The sequence below is a fragment of the Cupressus sempervirens genome, chromosome 4 (genome assembly GCF_028749045.1).
Source record: "Cupressus sempervirens isolate cs-2001-9-10 chromosome 4, ASM2874904v1, whole genome shotgun sequence".
NCBI lineage: Eukaryota > Viridiplantae > Streptophyta > Pinopsida > Cupressales > Cupressaceae > Cupressus > Cupressus sempervirens.
The window spans coordinates 540226653-540245839 of record NC_143121.1 but is presented as its reverse complement, the minus strand read 5'-3'; the positions used below and the strand labels follow the sequence as shown (position 1 = coordinate 540245839).

At 37.1% G+C, this 19187-nt stretch overlaps 1 protein-coding gene across 1 annotated transcript in view; it reads left to right on the top strand.

Moving 5' to 3' along the window:
- Positions 1-19187, top strand: part of LOC149562327 (Metallopeptidase M24 family protein) — a 325045-nt gene that overhangs the window by 272825 nt on the left and 33033 nt on the right. The window contains exon 12 of the mRNA XM_089825850.1: positions 4196-4276. Within this exon, the coding sequence (XP_089681976.1) occupies positions 4196-4276 (81 nt within the window). The remainder of the gene's footprint in view (positions 1-4195; positions 4277-19187) is intronic.

The following is a 19187-nucleotide window of genomic DNA, read 5'->3' as shown; positions in this document are numbered from 1 at the left end:
TAGGCTAACTCCCATGACTCTGATAGTCAAACTAAGGAGGGGACATGACAGAGAACATTGTTGCAAACCTTGTGATAGTTGGTCTCACCAAATCTTTGTCTTTAGTGATCCTTCTTAGCAAACTAAGAACCAATGGGTGATTATAGATAAACTTGGTGACTCACCTTGCATCTTCTGCAATTGGACTCACCCAATCAAGTTTTCCTATGTCCTCCAAAAGAAGGTCAAGGACATGTGCTGCACAAGGTGACCAAAAAAGTGTGGGGTGCCTCTCTTGGGGGATTCTACCTAAAATATTAGAAAAAATCAATAATTAGTATTAAACTTTCTATATTTACCTCAAATCTAAATTGAATAATACCATAGAATTAGATTCATGATTCATATTGAACACAAAAAGTTTAATTTAGTTGTTACCACATTATCTATGATAATTTGCACCACATTCTTTATATCCACCTCTATAACAACATTCTCCAACATTAAAGCCTATGTGTGTGATTTTCACTTTATTGGAGGCACCAACAAATTTCCAAAACACCACATTGTCTTTGCAAGCAACCAAGAAATTAATAATGTTTCTACTTCTTCCATCCACCCATTAGATAAAATAGTGCAGCCATATTTCTTCCACTATTTCTTTTGCTCTTTTGCCAGTATTCTTGCCTTGTTAACTGCATTGTCAAGCAACCTACAAAATTAAAGTGATCTCAAGTGTTAGTAATAAATAGGAAATAACAATTAAAATTTAAAATATACAAATGAACTCAAATGGATTTCAATTATTTACAATTACTAAATACTAACCTTCCACTCAAATCCTTGTGGGAAGGGGGCTTTTACCCTTTGCTTGATATTGTAATTGCATTCACCAATTCAGCTAATAGGGACTATTAGCCACATTCATTGAGAGATTGTTGAAAAACAAAAAATCAGCACATGCAATATCAGTTTGCTCATGCACCTCCTTGTTCCATTCCATGCCCTCTAATGATGGTTGTGATCCAGCTGTGTTCCTAGGCACAAGATAACTCCCTATCTCTGATGCCAATGATGATGAAGAACTAGGTAATGTAGAAAAGGGAGAGGAACCAACAAAAGAGGCACTTTGTTTGTAGATCCATGGGACATGAAGAGATCTCGCTATGTTGTTGAGTGTTGCTTCTTCTTCAGCATCAATAGCTGCTCCTTGAGATTCAACTATAGCTGCCCTCATAGCTAATTTTCCCTTCTCCCTATTCAAAATTTTCTCTTTAGCAGCTGCAAGTAGGGCATTAACGAATCATTTTTCTTCAATTACCTTGTGAAAATGAGTTGGATCATGTTTCTTTATGTCTGCAAGGTAGTATTTGAAGCGGTTTATGTGTCCAGGAGTAATTTTTTCACCTGAAATGCATATAACCTTCCCAACATCATTTGGAGCTTCATAGGCATACCCCCATGCCTTATCTCTTGTATTTCTAGGCTGAGTGCCTATATATCTAGATGGGCATGGTGTTTGTTGACACTATTCCTATGAACTTGCCATCATTATTTAATGCTTAACTGCTGCCCTACACATATAAATTTAAAACATAAATTAAAATTTACAAAAAGTAATAAAATAAAGTTAGAACCTAGAAATAGAAACTAGGTAAATTAGTTTCATTGTTTTTAGACGTCATTCAAAATTAAACATTAACTATACAAACTACTAGGGTTTTTTTTAAAAAAAATAACTTTTCAAAAAACTAGAAATAGATTCAAAACAATTTGTCAAACATAGAGTTGAAATGCTTTCAAATGATTTAAATTCATTTACGTGCAACAAAAAAAAACAATTGAACATTTTTTACAAGTATAAAAACAATCTCAGCATACCTACCTGGGAAAGAGATTTGTCTTCTAAGATCGGTTGGAATCCTTTTGAAGTCTTCTCAAATGGCCTTAAATAGCTTGCAATCACCCAAGAATGCCTTCGAACCTTTTTTCTCTCCACTCCTCAAGCATCCAAACCTTGATACACAAATTGGCATAGAAAAAATGATGTTTTTTCCCTTTTATCAGCAATCTGTTCATGTGGTGGAGTGGTTGGCAAAAACTTGCCAAGGTTTTAATAAAAACTCAACAATTAATCTGTGAGCAAACCCAAAAAATCAGTGAGTTTTAATCCTAGCCCAGTTACAATTTTTTCCACCACTTACTTGCCCCAGTGAAAAACTCTGCGATTTGTTGCTAATCGTTGACTAATCAGTGATTATGCCAACTATGGTATTATATACCTCTGCACTAAAACACTTTTCTTCCCACTGTGATTATGCTTAACTCGATTATGTAATCTAGGCATTTGGGTATGTGATTAGCTAGGGTTTGTAATTAGAACGTTGCAGAAGAATGGAGCTAACACTGGCCCACTGTGGTAGGTTCATGGGAGCATACGTGGTGTGTTCATTTTATAGTCACTAAGATTTGACAAGCGGGTATTGACTAAGAACCCTTGAAACAACAAACTTCCTGATGTATAGGCCTAAAACTCTCACACCTAGGGTTTTGTGGAATAGTGGTGTAGAAGGAGTTTGCAAACCTGGTTCTTTGGTATTGCATAGAACTCTGAAATGGGTGTATGAATGTCTATTTTGTTCTTGAGGTCATTTGGAAGAATTTAGAGTTATTGCCCAAAAGTTCAATTAGGAGGGCTAGTTATGTCAAGTCCTTTTAGGCCTGTTTTGTGTTTTCTTACTGTGGGTATTTTCCATATTGCCTATAACCCTGACATTGGTTGATTTTGAGTGGAATGGGATGTTTGAAGCCTCTGAAATGCTCTTGGGAAGTTTTTGGCGAAAGATCCTTGGGAATGCTTGTGTGGTTGTCTTGGAAGGTGAAGCTTAGGGATGGGTTGCAGCAATAGGTAAGTTGGTTGTGATAGGTGGCTATTTGGAAACTATTCAGGGACTGCCTGTTGTCTTAACCTTGTGAAGGGTCCTGGATCAAACCTTTTTCTTGGAGCTTACCATAATTGTTTGTGATCTTACCTTGTCAAGTGCAATTCTACTTTCATCACCAGGCCAAGGGAGACGTCCCCGTGGAACTTACTCCAACAAAATCCTAATTTACTCTAATAAAATCGTCCCTGGTATGGTATGGAGACGGGAACAGGAACAAGGGTTCCAGGCCAGGTGATTTGCCCCCATGGAACTTACCCCTATATAAAATCCCAAATATGGTCATATTTTTGTTATTTTTTTAGGTCATTGGCTGCCTGGGTCTTGTGTGCTAAACTCATGAGCCTTGGTGAGTCCAATGGGTCTGGCAGATTACCATTGAGATTTTCTGGTGAGCCCGCAGCTTCATTTGGCATGCTCTGCTTTGGGACACAATGCACTTGTTTGGTACCTGGTGAATATTCGTAATCCTGGTAAAGCTGTGGTCTTCAAACCTGAACCAAAATAGGGATTTCTGCTGTATTGCTTGATTCGAATTAGTGTCACTGAAGGAAGCTAGTAGGATGGACAGAAATTTGTAAAATCTTTGAAAAAATAGCGAAATGTTCAAGACATTGAAATTTTATTACCACTGAATGTTTGTTTAAATGACTCATTCACTTCTATGCATTCTAGAGGGGGAAAGATTATGCTGAAATGGATTACATAAATACCTAGCCATTCTTCTTGGCCAGTTCAGCCAGACAACAATTCATTAAATCCAGTAAGCATGAATTCAGATTATGGTCTGTAACCATCACATCCTGTGGTCTCATTGTACCCGAATACCCTGTCTGCTCTAAATAATTTAACAAGATCATCAAAAGACTGCATATCCTATCAAATAGGTATGGCCTTTATTTATGGATACTTCTGTTCTGATCACTCTTATTGACATTCCCATCTGATTGGATTGACAGGATGTTTCAATCAATTAAACTAGCAGAAATATATGTTAGATACAGCCTGGTAGAATGAATATAGTAAAATTAACTGCAACATACTTATGGCACATAATCAAGCTTAATGAAATTTCAGTAAAATATAATTTACACAATTTTCTATTTATGAAATCATGAATTCAGCAGTTTACCTTCAAAGTTACATATTGAGAGATTTGGGAATGTTATGGACAGGATAATTTAACAAAAGAGTAAGTTGAGCTTAGCTCAGCTAGGACACCCATTCTTGATATTTAAACTTACTTTTCTTATACACTGAATATCATTTTGCAGAGCAAGCTCCTTGACCTGTCCTTAATGTCGCCTGCAGAAATCGAATGGTTAAACAACTATCATTCTGAAGTTTGGGAAAAGGTTAGTATTTTTACATTTTGAAATTTAATGGACACAAAGTTAGTTCAAAGTTTTACATGAAAGGCCCTGGTACAAGACTCCACTCCACAGCATGAGTAAATGAGTATATTGGGATTCTAAAAGAGTTCTAATTTTTAATCCTATAAGCTTCATCCCCTTGGTTGTTGGGGATCTGGATTGCGTCAACTTTTATTTTTAATTTTTTAATTTTTGTTTTGCAACTCACTGCTCACTGACTTGAGTAGAAGAGGCAGGCATGTGCTATCTCAGCTATTGCTTACTCCAATATACAGTGCCACTTGACCCTGTTCAAACGCTATTGATAAAAGGTCTCTTACCTCTGTTAGAACTCTGCATTATGGATAATTTTGTCTGGTATCTGATTTTTTCCTGTTTACCAATGAGACAAAAATAATGTTGAATACATCTAATCCAGAGTTGTAGAATCGACAGCATTAGCAGTCTAATATAGTATTTCATCTTAAATGGGATATATTTCTATTTTTCATAAATAACTCCAAAAGCTATAATTAATTCTCCTTGGGACAACTAGTTCATATTAGTTAACATGGAGAAGGAAATAGTTTGTACTGATATCCACAAACGATCAAGATAGGTCAGTTGACTTGAGCTGTACAATGCATAAAATAATAACACAACTGAAGACCTCTGAGAAAATAATGAAAATTTTAGCATGAAAAGTGTTTCCTATTTGATAAAATGAATACTTCAAATAGTGAACAAAATTAATAATGCATATGAGATAGAGAAGTATATCTTTATTTGCACATTAAATTATTACACAAGTAGACCTGTAGGATCCTCCTACCAATTCCCCCTTAATTTTTGCACCTTTCCTAATGAGCAATTAGGTTAAATGGTTTGCACGAAATATTTGTGTTTGCCAATTTACATATGATGTTTAATTTGCAAAGTTCTCATTCAATGTTATCATTCATAGGAAAATTAAAATATAACTGTTCTTATTAAAAATAATGATAAGGACAAAATTATTACACAATGAACTGCAGATGCAAGAATAGAGTATACATATATAAGCAAGTGAAACTCGGGTCTCAATAATGGTAGTATTTTATCTGATTGATATCAGAATATTCGTTACTTCACATTGTGAATGGGACTGTCCGAAAACCTGCCTAGCTACAGAGAAAGTTGCAGATCAGCAGTGTCTCTCATGCCCAGTTCTGAATCATGTTACTATGCCCAGGAATATATTGGTCTGACTCCCAGAAGACAACGACACTAGTACTCAGAGACCCCAGATCACCATCTAAGCACGAAACAGTAACAGGAAATTCTATGCCTTAAATGAGTAGAAGTATGGACTCTTCATAGACTTGAAACATTTTTATCTCCAGCAATTTGTCATGGTGTAAACAGTGCCATGCACACAGGTCCGAGGCTAAGTCATTTTAACCTCAGAACTCTTCAAACAAAGCTCTAAAAGGCTGTCACTTTTTCCCAAAAAGGATACAAAAAGTTCATACTATTTTCAACTTTTATTGCCCATTCAGTAGTACTTGTCAGCTGCCTAACAGCTACAAGGAGTCAACTATCATACCAGCTCAACACTTAAAATAATGTTCGTTAACTGAAATCTGTTAAATTGCAATATATGTTTCAGATACAAGCACCATACCAGTTAAAACTACCACAAGCAAGAAAGTATCAATTGCCCAGGTGTAGGTAAATATCTGAATTTGTGCCTCTATAGCCAAAAGCATTGCTCACATCCATCTTCAGAAGTCATGATCAGCAGGTACTGGATGACAGCTAAGGGGGGAGTGGAAGTTACCTTAGCTGCTGTAAAACCTCAATGCCAACAATGAGGAAACATCCAAAGAAATCAGATAATCACTCCTTTCTATAAACACATGTCACCTTAGTTAGATGAAATTGCCCAACAAAAAAAAGGGCTCCATGCCCAGCAAAAGGAATATTAAAACATGTAACAAAAGTGTAAACCATGGTACCTGCCAAGCCATTAAAATATCCACATCCATCCCTTCGAAGAATGACACCAAAACTATAAAGTCATTATCAACAAATGATTTAAAAAACCCATTGATCAAAACAAAATATTCACCAAATAAATTCAAGAGAAGTTTTTGTACAGTTTTTTTGCAACTTATAACTTTGAATGAGTCACATATCATTAACCAAGGATGATCTTTCACCACCATGATTATCTTTTTTGAGAGGGTTTCAATCCTCAAGGGGCTGAGGTGAATCAAGTTCAACCCCATAGAACCTAATTTGATGCCATGGTATGGAACTTCGGTACATGTACGGCAACCTAGTATATGGTTATGGGAAAACCAATTTTCCCTTGGGTATGTAGGTTTGGGTATGTCTGTAGATGCATACATATATATGTGTGTTTGTGTATGTGCGTGTAATTTAAATTTAAATATTATATAAGAAAAATATATTGCCATTCATGTCAGAGAATAGGCATTGTCTTGGATGATGACTTTAATATGGATGAAGATTTTAACATCTCCAGAATTTGTAGCACCTTTTAGAGTTTTTATTTGCAGAGTGAAACTTTCTTGTCAACATGGGCTGACCCAACATAAAGCAATCCCAGAGGAGGAAATATTAGATAAAAGGCAAATGTAATTACGGATGACCCCCCTTGAAGCCACCTACATTTAAGGGCATTTAATTGAATTATTTTTAATTTTTTGGTGCCCCTTCAAAAAGAGATGATCTCTTAGGGAGAAGCGCCCATCATTTAAAAAAGGAAATTTAAGGTCATGACCATAGCTGAAGAGGCATATTGAAGGTGTATACATAAGAGGTTGTTGGGGGATTAGAAAACAACAATCCATTGAATATTTTACTCATATTAGATAGCATATTTTTGAGCAGAAATAAGATACTTTTGAGAGTAGCTTTATAGGTAAACAGTAGACTTATTTGGAGTAAACTTGGTGTAGGATTTTGTGAAGATATTTCAGATTCGATAGCAATCAAAGTTATATTGCAGATTTGAGTAGAGTATGTTGCAGACTTGAAGGTTGTGCTTTCTCTTGTTGATGAAGGGTACTCTCCTTTATTAAGATAATATCTTATACTTTCTATAATAGTCAACTACTTGTCTGTAGTCCGTCTTTCAGTCTAGATAGGAATGTTTCCTATCCCGTCTCTTTTGTCTTCAATCCAGATAGGAATGTTTCCTATCCTGTCTCTAGTTTTGTTTCTAATTCCGTCTTCAGTCTACATTGTTTCTTTTAGAAACGACGTCCTTGTAATTCTTTATAAGGAACACATTTGTTCCTCTGTTAATCAATGAATCATCCGGAAATCCGTTCATCTGCCAACTCTTCTTGAATCTTGTAACATGGTATCAGAGCTATTACTTAAATTTTTTCGAAAAAAATTATAATTTCTTCGTGAAATTATTTGTTTAAATTTTTTCAAAATTATTTCTGTTGAATTTCTCTAAAATCCGCTTAGGGTTTTCGGCCTAGAGAAATTCCTGAACTCGGGTCTGCCTGTGTTTGTTCAGCACACTCTAGCTCCATTCGTCCATGCACATCGATCCTTGAAGAAAAATCTGCCATTTTTTATCAGGAAATCTGAAGTTTTCTCAAGCTTTTTTCAGCTAGGGCCTTTTTTTTCGAAACCCTAATTTTTGGGGTCGAAAAAATATTTTGTTTGTAGATTCTTGGTGTGTTTTTCGAGAGCTCAACTGGGTTGTTGTCCGTTTTTCTGGGTGCCTCGATTTTCGAGCCAATGGATCTAGAAAACGACAGCAAATTCCTTTTGGGTTTTCCGAGCTCTCTTTTGGGTCATTCTCTGATTCTTCTGGGTCTTTCGTATTTTTGCCTCGAAGAACGTGTCTTCACAGATTTTCACAATTTTTCATTGAAAAATGTGCCATGGCATCTCTGACAAATATTTTGCTCGAACATAATTCCAAATTCAATGGTCGCAATTATGGAACCTGGAAGCAGCGCATCATCGCAATCTTCGAATATCGAAACACCGATCAACTTGTTTTGGGTGTTAGGCAGCGTCCGACTTCTCCGGGTCCTGATCAAGGCGAAGCTGCATTTTTCACCTTCTGAATCTGTTTCTGTTTTTTATGGGTTTGTTGATTTTCTCCTCAAAAATCGTTTCAAGTTGTCTGTAATACGCAAGGTTGTGTGAGATTCTGGGTTTGTTGATTTTCTCCTCAAAAATCATTTCAAGTTGTCTGTAATACGCAAGGTTGTGTGAGATTCTGGGTTTTACCGGTTTTTCCACAAAAACGAAGTTTTGTAATAGCACTCTTCTGGCAAAGCTTCTTGGTTTCAACATTCTGTAGATCCAGGGAGGGTCTCAATTATCACAGAATGTTCCGACATCCGTATGCTGACCATTAAGGGAGGGTATTAAGATAATATCTTATACTTTCTATAATAGTCAACTACTTGTCTGTAGTCCGTCTTTTAGTCTAGATAGGAATGTTTCCTATCCCGTCTCTTTTGTCTTCAGTCCAGATCGGAATGTTTCCTATCCTGTCTCTAGTTTTGTTTCTAATTCCGTCTTCAGTCTACATTGTTTCTTTTAGAAACAACGTCCTTGTAATTCTTTATAAGGAACACATTTGTTCCTTTGTTAATCAATGAATCATCCGGAAATCCGTTAATCTGCCAACTCTTCTTGAATCTTGTAACATCCTTACTAACCCAAACACACACAACACAACAAAGAAATAATCAGAAAATTGCAAGAACAAAACCTTGCTTTCTATTATCTTTAATGAAATGACATTACAATATTCAAAAAATAATAAGCGACAACCTAATGGGCATTTTCATTAGAATAATTTGCAAGCAAGAGCCATCATATGCACCATCAAAACTGTCCCTAGTAACTTCTATTTGACCTTTTTATATTGGGAAATTTCACTGGCCTAAAAGGTTACAGAAATTGTAACCCCCCTTTTTGAGGATGCGACATTATATTAGTTTCTCCTACATTGGAATATGCTACCATATGGGTTTTGACATTCATTGGAGTATATAATGAGACTTTGTTTTTTCTCCTGAAGTAGAGCGACTTTCGAAGGCCATGTCTTGTGAACCATGCACCCAATTTGCTATTATAGCCATCTCAAAGCGCTCTACAACTCAGACCGCAAAGCGTCGCCCTGGGCAAAGTTTGACCCCATTTCGGAGCCTCTACGGCCTTTAAAATTGAGTTCAAAGTTTTTGTACCACCCCACCAAAATAGAAAATCCATAATCTTCAAAATCAAACTTGATCTTGCCATAAAACTCTATTGACATGCTTATATATCGAAAATGAACCTCTAGGGAAGTAATTGGACTTAGGAATAATCTATGTTCAAATTAAAACTTTCTAAAATTAATGTTCTTGCCAAAAATATTAACCTTGCCAAAAACAGCGCTTGTTGAAAAATAAACAATATTTTTGGGTGATGCGAAATTGCTCTAACACCCCGAGTGCTCTTGCAAAAAACACCTGGGGTAGTTTCGAAAGTGACTATCACATGTCAGGTGTTCAAAAGAAAACCAAGTGGTAAACCTCTCTATGCAAATTCTTTGAGTGTTCTACAAAGTCTTCTACTTTGACACTATTGTTTTCTCCATTGCCCAACTTCTGCAACTCAAAAGCATTTTTCGGGCTACTTCTATATACAATCTAGAATGACATTTTACTTGTGCTTCTATTTGTAAATTATTGTATTCAAATTTTGCCCATGGTAAAATAAAATTCCACCCTTAGGTTTATCTCCTACTAAGCATCTCATCAAATTTCCCAAGCTCCTATTCACCACTTCTATCTTCCCATCAATCTGTAGATGGTGTGCTAAGATGAACTTTAAATTTGTATTTAGCTTCTTCCACAATATCTTCCAAAAGACCCAACAAACTTAGTGTCTCAATTTGAAACTATGCTTTTGGGAAGACCATGGAGTCTCACCACTTCTTTGGAAAAATTTTTTTGCCACATGAATAGCATCATTAGTCTCTCTACAAGGAATGAAATGCACTCTCTCTAAGAACTTGCCTATCACCACAAAAATAGAATCATGTCGTCTTTAAGCTCTTGGTAAACCAAGATAAGATAAGCTAAATTTATTAATGTCCAACAAAAGACTACAAAGAGGATCCAATGGACTGGTGAAAGAAAGAAAAAGGCTAGTCCACAACAAGAACACCAAATGGTGCTCAAGAAGACAAAATGAAACAACTAAACAACCTACTAACAACTCTAAATATCTGAAAAAAAATCTACAACCAAAGGATAAGCTATAAGGTAAGAAGTGAACCTAAGTTGCATTTGAGGACCCTTCAAAGAACACTATTCTTGATTAGAATCCTCGCGAGGCCTCGTAGTTCTAGTATGGCCAAAAGGGGGACCAAGTTACCGCTTGGTACCAACACACAACCACGAAAGAGGGAGCTCACAACCACTCTAGAACTTGTGGCTAACTCTGCTTGCCAACTATCAACCTGCTGTGTTGCCACTAGTGTACCTTACTTAACAAGGGAAATGAAAGAATCTAAAACACTAGAATAAAATATTATATAGTTTGAAATACTATGTAACACACCTGAAGCCTCAACAATGGTACCTTGGTGCTCTTTTTAATAGTTCTCAACCACTACAAAGACTCTGTGGGATCTACCTACATCACCAACAATAGGCTCGGACATATCTTGCCTTTGACTAGCTACTGGAACAACTCTCTGAGATCATAACATTGCTCTATGACCATGCAGGCTACATGTGCATCATGCCCTTGAACTATAATTGCATCCTGCAGAGGATGCACTGGACAAATGGAAACTATCGCTACTAGCACTCTGCTACACATTGTAAATAGACTAACTAGACTTAGATCTCCTATCACGGTACCAATTACGACCTCTTGGTGTTGGGTTTGTTGTACTATGGCCACTCTGTAGACCTTGGGGTTGTTGCTACCTATAATCTTGTTGGCAATCTATCCTCGAAGGTGTCAAATGTACTTGGAAAGATCTTGCAGGATGTACTTGTGGACCATGTGTAGATGATCTAGATGTTTGTGTGGCATGAACCTACACGCTTGTGCTACTACCAAATCCCCTAGCAATATCACCCTCGACCAATGTTGCCTTCACGATGGCAAGAGCAAGTGTTCTATGCTTATGCATACGAACGTCCCCTGCAATATGCCCATTAAGGCCCCAAACGAAATTTTGCACTAACATAGGCTCATCATGGTCATGGCTGGAATATTGCCTCATATTGAAGAACCTATGCTCATATTGGTTCATTGTTATACACCCCTATCAGAGATCTTGAAACTCGTCAACACATTCCTCTTTGTATTGATTGACAAGGAAACACTAATGAAACCACTCCTCAAAAATCTTGCATGAAATAACTACGATGTCCAACTAGAGCTTTCTACTCCTTTGTAGGTAGCCAAATAGACACAAAGCTCCTAATGTGCATAATGACAAACTGACCTCTAGTGGTGCTTGCATAAGGGTGCATACCAAAGCAACATCCAAGATCCAATCACCAAGTCTCAACCGTTATACCACTACTACAACCATTGAACAAGGGTGGAAGGGACCTCATGTGGTTTCTCATAGGTCCTACAAGGATAAAATCCTCATCCACCACTTCCATGTCTCTCCCATGCTCAACTCAAACCAAGTGGAGAAAGAGAATGCTCACGCTCTATTCTTTTCTCATGCTCTCCATGGTCAAATAATTGTGATTCTCCGTGGTGAGACTCCTCCTGTCGAGGTCTCAACATAGTGGTAAGTTCTTGTGACAACTGAACCCCATCACTACCACCATGACCCTCTCTATGGTCCTCATGGTGATCCTCATGCTGCTCTTCTTCGTGATGCTCTTCCTCTTGATTGCCCTCCTTATCTTGATGGTAATGCCTTTGACCATGTCCATGCCTAGGACACATCCTTCAAAGCAAACAAGATATGGATCAAATCTCATTTAACATTCAATACAAGCCACACTAAGGCAATGACCATGAAATAATAATCATCATAGACAATAATATAACCACGCATCACTCATGCCAAACACAATGGGAGCATAACACAAAGATCGAAGTGTATGAAAATGGGATTTGATACTAATTAACCCCCTGCCAAGAAATCCTTTGAAATACAAGGTCAATTAAGCACTATACATTTTTTTGAAACATTAAGTTATAAACATCACAAGCAAGTGCAATAACTTACCACAAACAGAAGAAATAGAATACAACAATGATCTACAATGACGGAAGATTGGAAAACACAAGTAAGACACTCCACAATACAAGAATGAATGACTAAGTCACATTCACACCACCATGGGAAAGTTTAGAGTTCATTCACAAACCTAAGGGGACATGACCGAACCATTGTCAATTGTTGCTAATTGACGAGACTGTTCCACCCTTGTTTCAATTCCATTACAAGTTATAGTTTAAGCCCAAAACATTTAAAGTGCTTGCAAACACATTGTAACAAATTCAAATTCCGACTATGAATATACGAAAGGCATCTTGAGGACAAAGAGTATTCAAATATGAAATTACATTTTTTACAAACCATTGAGAAGTGCTCACTATTTCATATATGCTAAATCGTAAAGCATATGCGCTAAAAGAAAAGGTGCATGCACTAATCTCTGTTAAATATGCACTATTCTAGGAGTCATATGTGCTTAACTACCTATAGAATGGTGCAAACAAATTTGAAGGCTAAAACCAATTTTTTTCTTAACTCAAACATCAGGTAGGGACTCTTTTTATATAATAATATAATTAAAATAATATTCAAAGAAACTATTAAATAAGAAAAACAATTTTTAAGATTATTATTCTTAACAGGATTAAATTATTAATTATAAAATATGAAAAAAGAAGAAAGAAATTAATGGCATAAGATTTCCACAATGCGTTTGAAATTTGTTTGTAGCATTTGTATATGATTGTGTGCAAATTTTTTACATCAATTATTTGGATTGGACTATGTCATCTTGAGGAGAAAAAGTATTCGAATATGAAATTACATTTTTGATAAACCATTGAGAAGTGCTCACTGTTTCACTTGTGCTACATCATAAAGCATATGTGCTAAAAGAAAAGGTGCAAGCGCTAATCTGCGTTATTTCTAAAAGTCATATGCACAAAAACATAAGGCATGTGTGATAATTTACGCTATATGTGCGCTATTCTAGGAGTCATGTGTGCTAAACTACCTATAGAATGCCACAAACATATTTGAAGGCTAAAGCCAAAGTTTTTCTTAACTCAAACATCGGGTAAGGACTTTTTCTATATAATTAAACAAAATTCAAAGAAATTATTGAAGAAGAAAAACAATATTTAAGATTATTATTCTTAATAGGATAAAAAAAAATTATATATAATTAAATAAAACTCAAAGAAATTTTTTGAAGAAGCAAAACAATATTTAAGATTATTATTCATAAGAGGATTAAACTATTAATAATAAAATATGAAAAAAGAAGAAAGAAGAAAGAAATTATTGGCACAAGATTTCCACAATGCACTTGAAAATTGTTTGTAACATTTGTAGATGATTGTGTGCAATTATTTTACATCAATATTTTGGATCAAACTTTGTCATCCCTCATCTAGATGCTAGTGATTACAAGGAAAAAATTAAATAAAAGTAAAAAAGTAATAGAAAGATAAAGTACAAATTCACATGTAGTTAGATATAGGGTTTAATAAAGAAAAAGATTATTTAACAAAACATATTAGAATGATGAAAATTAAATCTATTGAAGAAAGCAAAGATTAAACTGTCAAGAGGATAGGTTGTCTCTGTCAAGGATGGATTAAATCTCAAGATGTAGGAGGAAACACCAAGGATTGGGGTAAGGACATATATCAGGGATCCTTGAATAGGTTGGCATTGTCAAGGATGGAGTAAATCTTTGGATGTACGAGGAAACTCTAAAGATTGGGGTGAGGACATATATCATGGATCCTTGAGGGCATTGTTCCAAAATAGGTAATGCATAAATGTGATACAAAACCTTAAGAGGGCCTACTCACAAATGGTTTCCAAATGTCCATGGACAAGTAATTCCTCATCCTTCTTAACATTGTTTTTAGCAGGAAAGTAAGGAATTAGAGCTTTAATATGTATGATGAATCATGGCTGTTTCTTATTTTCATTTGATTTTGTTAAATTAATGAACCAAAAGTATATAGAAATGCAACAACTGAAATCAAACACTCAGAAAACTAAAACAGAGAAAATTTATCCTAGTAAAAATCCTCCTCACCGAGGGAAATAGATACTTTATTATATTTGTAAAAACTCAATTACAAAATTATGCTCTCCTTTTAAGGCTTCAATGCTCATTGATCACTAAAGATTAGGATCAGGATAGAAATCACCAGAGTATCACATACAAAATGTTAAAACTATAACTTCGATCCTCATACTCATTTGACTATGCAGACTGCACAATCCTCTTCTTTCAGATAATACCATTTTGAAGGCTATTAATACATTGCCCCTTGGTTAGGCATGATCAGCAATCTTTGGTGATGACCTTGTGTTAGCATTAACATCAACTTAAATTAGTTATGTTTAATTGTTAAACTGATTCTCCTTCTAGGCACCGATTATGAAAAGGCATTGTGGGCCAACCTAGGTAGGGTTATGTCCCTTTAAGGGACATGCCCTTTGGTTATGGTATATGAGGAGGGTGTAGTTATAGTTAAAGGACACACAATAGAACACCAAGTCTGCTCCTTTAAGAAACTCTGCCACAAATACTTGCTGTGATAAATATATATTTCAGAAGGACAATTAATATTGTCATCTCATTTCAAGAGAACAAAGAAGGAAGATCAGAACAACAAGTTTCAAAGGTATTATCTCAGATCTGAATTCAGAATTTGCAGAACTTTACATGGTATCAGAGCTTTGGTAGTCAAATCTAGGCTCTGCAAATTAAATAATCAAACTTGATATATATCTAGCATCATTCTTTTATCTTCAATGGCATACACAATCAGACCTGAGGACAGGTTTGATGGGAAAGAACACTTTGATGCTTGGAAATTCAGAATCATGATGATTCTTGAAGAAAATGATGTAAAACAATTTGTTGATTCAGCATCCAAACAATCTACTGCTGAACCTCATAAAACTTTCTAGAGTAAAGGATACAGGAAAGCCATACAAATCATATTAGATGGAGTGAAAAAAGAAATAGTACCCATGCTAACAAAACATCAAACAACATTTGATATGATGAATGCATTATTAAATGCATATGAGGTTAACAATGCAACTAGAGTTCTTGCACTAAAGAGGCAACTAATATTACAATAATAGATAAGACGTCTATTATTAGTTAATGGTTATCTTGTAAATATCTTAAGCTTTAGTTTGCTTTCGTTATTTGCTTTTTCTGGAATAGAATGTTTCTATTCTTTATGATCGTTTCCTAAGGAAACATCGTCTCATTCTTTTGTATAAATTGACCTTTCGGTCTCTGTTATTATAAAGCAAGTATTTACCAATTACCTCGTAATATGGTATCAGAGCTAAATACTTAAATTTTTTCGGAAAAATTTATAATTTCGTCTTGAAATTATTTGTTTAAATTTTTCCAAAATTATTTCAGCTAATTTCTCCAAAACCCACCTAGGGTTTTCTGCTTGGAGAAATTCCCGAATTAGGGTCTGCAAATCACGTGGAAATCATGGCCATTTTTTACCATTCGTGACTGGTATATGCAAATCGCGATTTCTTTTGACCGAACTCCTCTGTAAATCACGGCTTCATGACTGGAAAAATGCATTTTTTGGAGGTCTATGTATGGTCGGCCCACATCTAAAATTCACAGGCGTCCTTCAAACATTAAAAAAAACCTTGTGTTTTGACTGCAAACTCGCTTTTTTTTTTTGGAGGTCCGACATTCGTAGTTTCATGGTTGTTTTCCCTGTTCGCGTGACCTCAAGGCGTCGGTTTTCTAAGTTTGTCTGCGTTTTTCCTCCGCCATATTGCCATGACCTCCTTCCAGTATTGGTCGACTGTGAAAACCACCATTTTCTTGCAAATCTGACCTTTAAAAGCTGCTCACTAGGGTTTAGCTCGAAACCCTAGTTTTTTGACTTCCAAATTTTTTTTGTTTGCAAATTCTTGGTGAGTTTTTCGAGAGCTCAACTGGGTTGTCCATTTTTTTTGGGTGCCTTGATTTTTGTGCCTCGATTTTCGAGCCAACTGATCCAAAAAAAGACAGTAGATTCCTTCTGGGTTTTTTGAGCTCTCTTCTGGGTATTTCGTATTTTTGCCTCGAAGAATGTGCCTTCACAGATTTTCACAGATTTTCATTGGAAAACGTGCCATGGCATCTCTGACAAATATTCTGCTCGAACATAATTCCAAATTCAATGGTCGCAATTATGGAACCTGGAAGCAGCGCATGATCGCAATCTTCGAATATCGAAACACCGATCAACTTGTTCTGGGTGTTACGCAGCGTTTGACTTCTTTAGGTCCTAATCAAGATACATGGGATCTGAACAATCAAGAGGCAGTAATGCTTCTCAAACTATCCGTAGCTGATGACCAGCTTTCTCAGATTCCATCCGGCAAGACAGCTGCCGAAATCTGGACACATCTAAAAGGTCTTCATGAGACTTCCGACAAGAGCAGAGCCTTCTTTTTGAAAAACACTCTGTTTTCTATTGTCATGGATGAGCGCACCTCGCTCCAAGCACACCTGAATCGGATTCAGGTAATCCGTGATCAGTTACTTGCCATCGGTCGCAAGATGGAGGAAGAGAATATTGTGGTAATCACTCTTCGGAGTTTACCAAAATCCTATGAGCATTTTATCGAGACTCTCAACATCACATCTACTGGTGTTGATCTAAAGTTCACTGATCTCTGCACCCTGCTGCTTCAACAAGATCGATGGAAACAACAGTTTGGTAGCAGCTCCAGTTCCACCTCCACTGAGCAAGCCTTTGCTACGAAATCCTTTCAGAAGGATAAAGGCAAATTCAGCAACCATCTCAGCAGAAGTCTTTTGCTCCAGCATCTGATGGTACCAGAAAGAAGAACATTCAATGCAACTACTGCCACAAGTATGGTCACATGAAGGTTGAATGTTGGAAACGCTTAGCTGCCCAGTCTAAGCAATCAGGTTCGCAACCGAAAGCGAACAGTGCAGAGCACACTGAGCAGGCAGAATCTGCCTTTTACGCCTTCATGGCTAAAAGACCTGCAGATCATGTGCAGTCATCTGCCTGGTACATTGATTCAGGTGCCTCTCGACATTTCACTCACTGTAGAGACTGGTTTACTGACTACCAGCCTTATTCAGATTCTGTTATCTTTGGTGGTGGAGAAGAGTACACGGTTGTTGGTAAAGGCAACATTCAAACTCAGTCTGTTGGGAGGAAGCTCATATTCCTTGATGCGTACTACGTTCCAGGGATGGAACTAAATCTACTCTCGGACAGTCAGTTGCTGCGACATTCTCCACACTTGGCAGTCACCTTCAGTTCACATCAGTGCACCATCACTGATCGGGCGACTAAGTCTACTGTTGCAGTTGGTCTTGAGGATCATGGTCTTTTCAGACTTATTGATTCTGGTGATTCTCAGGACTTAGCTATGGCTGCTCGACGATCTTCCATCAGCACACTTTGGCATCAGCGATATGGGCACTTAAATGTGCATTATCTCTCACAACTTGCTCGGGATGAGCTTGTTCTTGGTTTGCCAGAGATTCAAACCCAACACCTTGGAGTTTGTGACGCATGTCAGGCTAGGAAGCAACATTGCACACCTTTCCCCAGTGGCGATTCTTGGCGAGCTTCTCAAGTACTTAAGCTTGTTCATGCTGATATCTGCGGCCCTATGGCCACTCCTTTTGTTCTTGGGTACAGGTATTTTTTGTTGTTTGTAGATGATTTCAGTAGAAAAATGTGGGTGTATTTTCTTAAAAAGAAATCCGATGCATTTACTGTATTTCAAAAGTTTAAACCCTTAGTTGAAAAAGAGTCTGGGAAATCTATTATTACTCTTAGATCAGACAATGGAGGAGAATTTTGTTCTAATGTTTTCTCCAGCTTCTTGGATACACATGGCATCCAACGCCAGTTCACCACACCCCACACGCCACAATAGAACAGTGTAGTTGAACATCGGAACAGGACAATCACCGAGATGGCTCGTTCCATGCTCGAACACAGACATGTTCCAAAGCATTTTTGGGCAGAAGCAGTTAACACTGCAGTTTATCTGTTGAACCGGTCACCCGCAGTGGCGGTCAAAGGTAAAACTCCGGAAGAGGCCTAGTCAGGTCGCAAGCCTAGAATCAGTCACCTGAAGGTTTTTGGCTCTCTTGCTTTTGTTTGGATCCCTGATGCTTCACGCACTAAGTTGGATGCCAAGAGTCAGAAACTGATACTTGCTAGATAGAGCAGTCTTCACAAAGCCTACCGCCTTATTGATGTTGAGACATCTCGTCTCATATACAGCCGCGATGTAGTCTTTGATGAGCAGCGAGGACCATACATGCCTGTTTCTCCTGTTCCTGATCCAGCAGACCAGCCTATGCAGGTTCATGATTTGGGAGTTCGGCTTCCATTAGATCCACCTGATGGGACGGCTCCAGTAGCTCCTGCAGCTCCAGTCATGCCAGTGATACCTGTACAGACACCTCCGGCTTCTCCTGTAGGATCACCTCGTTTTGAAGATGCTTCACCTGAGTTTGATCCAGATTCTTCTAATGAGGATCCTGCTGATCAAGCATCTCCTAGTACTACTGTTGGTCATTCTCCTCTCCGGCCTAAGTGGTGGGCTAAGACACCTGCTGATCTTCATGACGATGAGCTCATTGATGGGAGAACTGCTCGA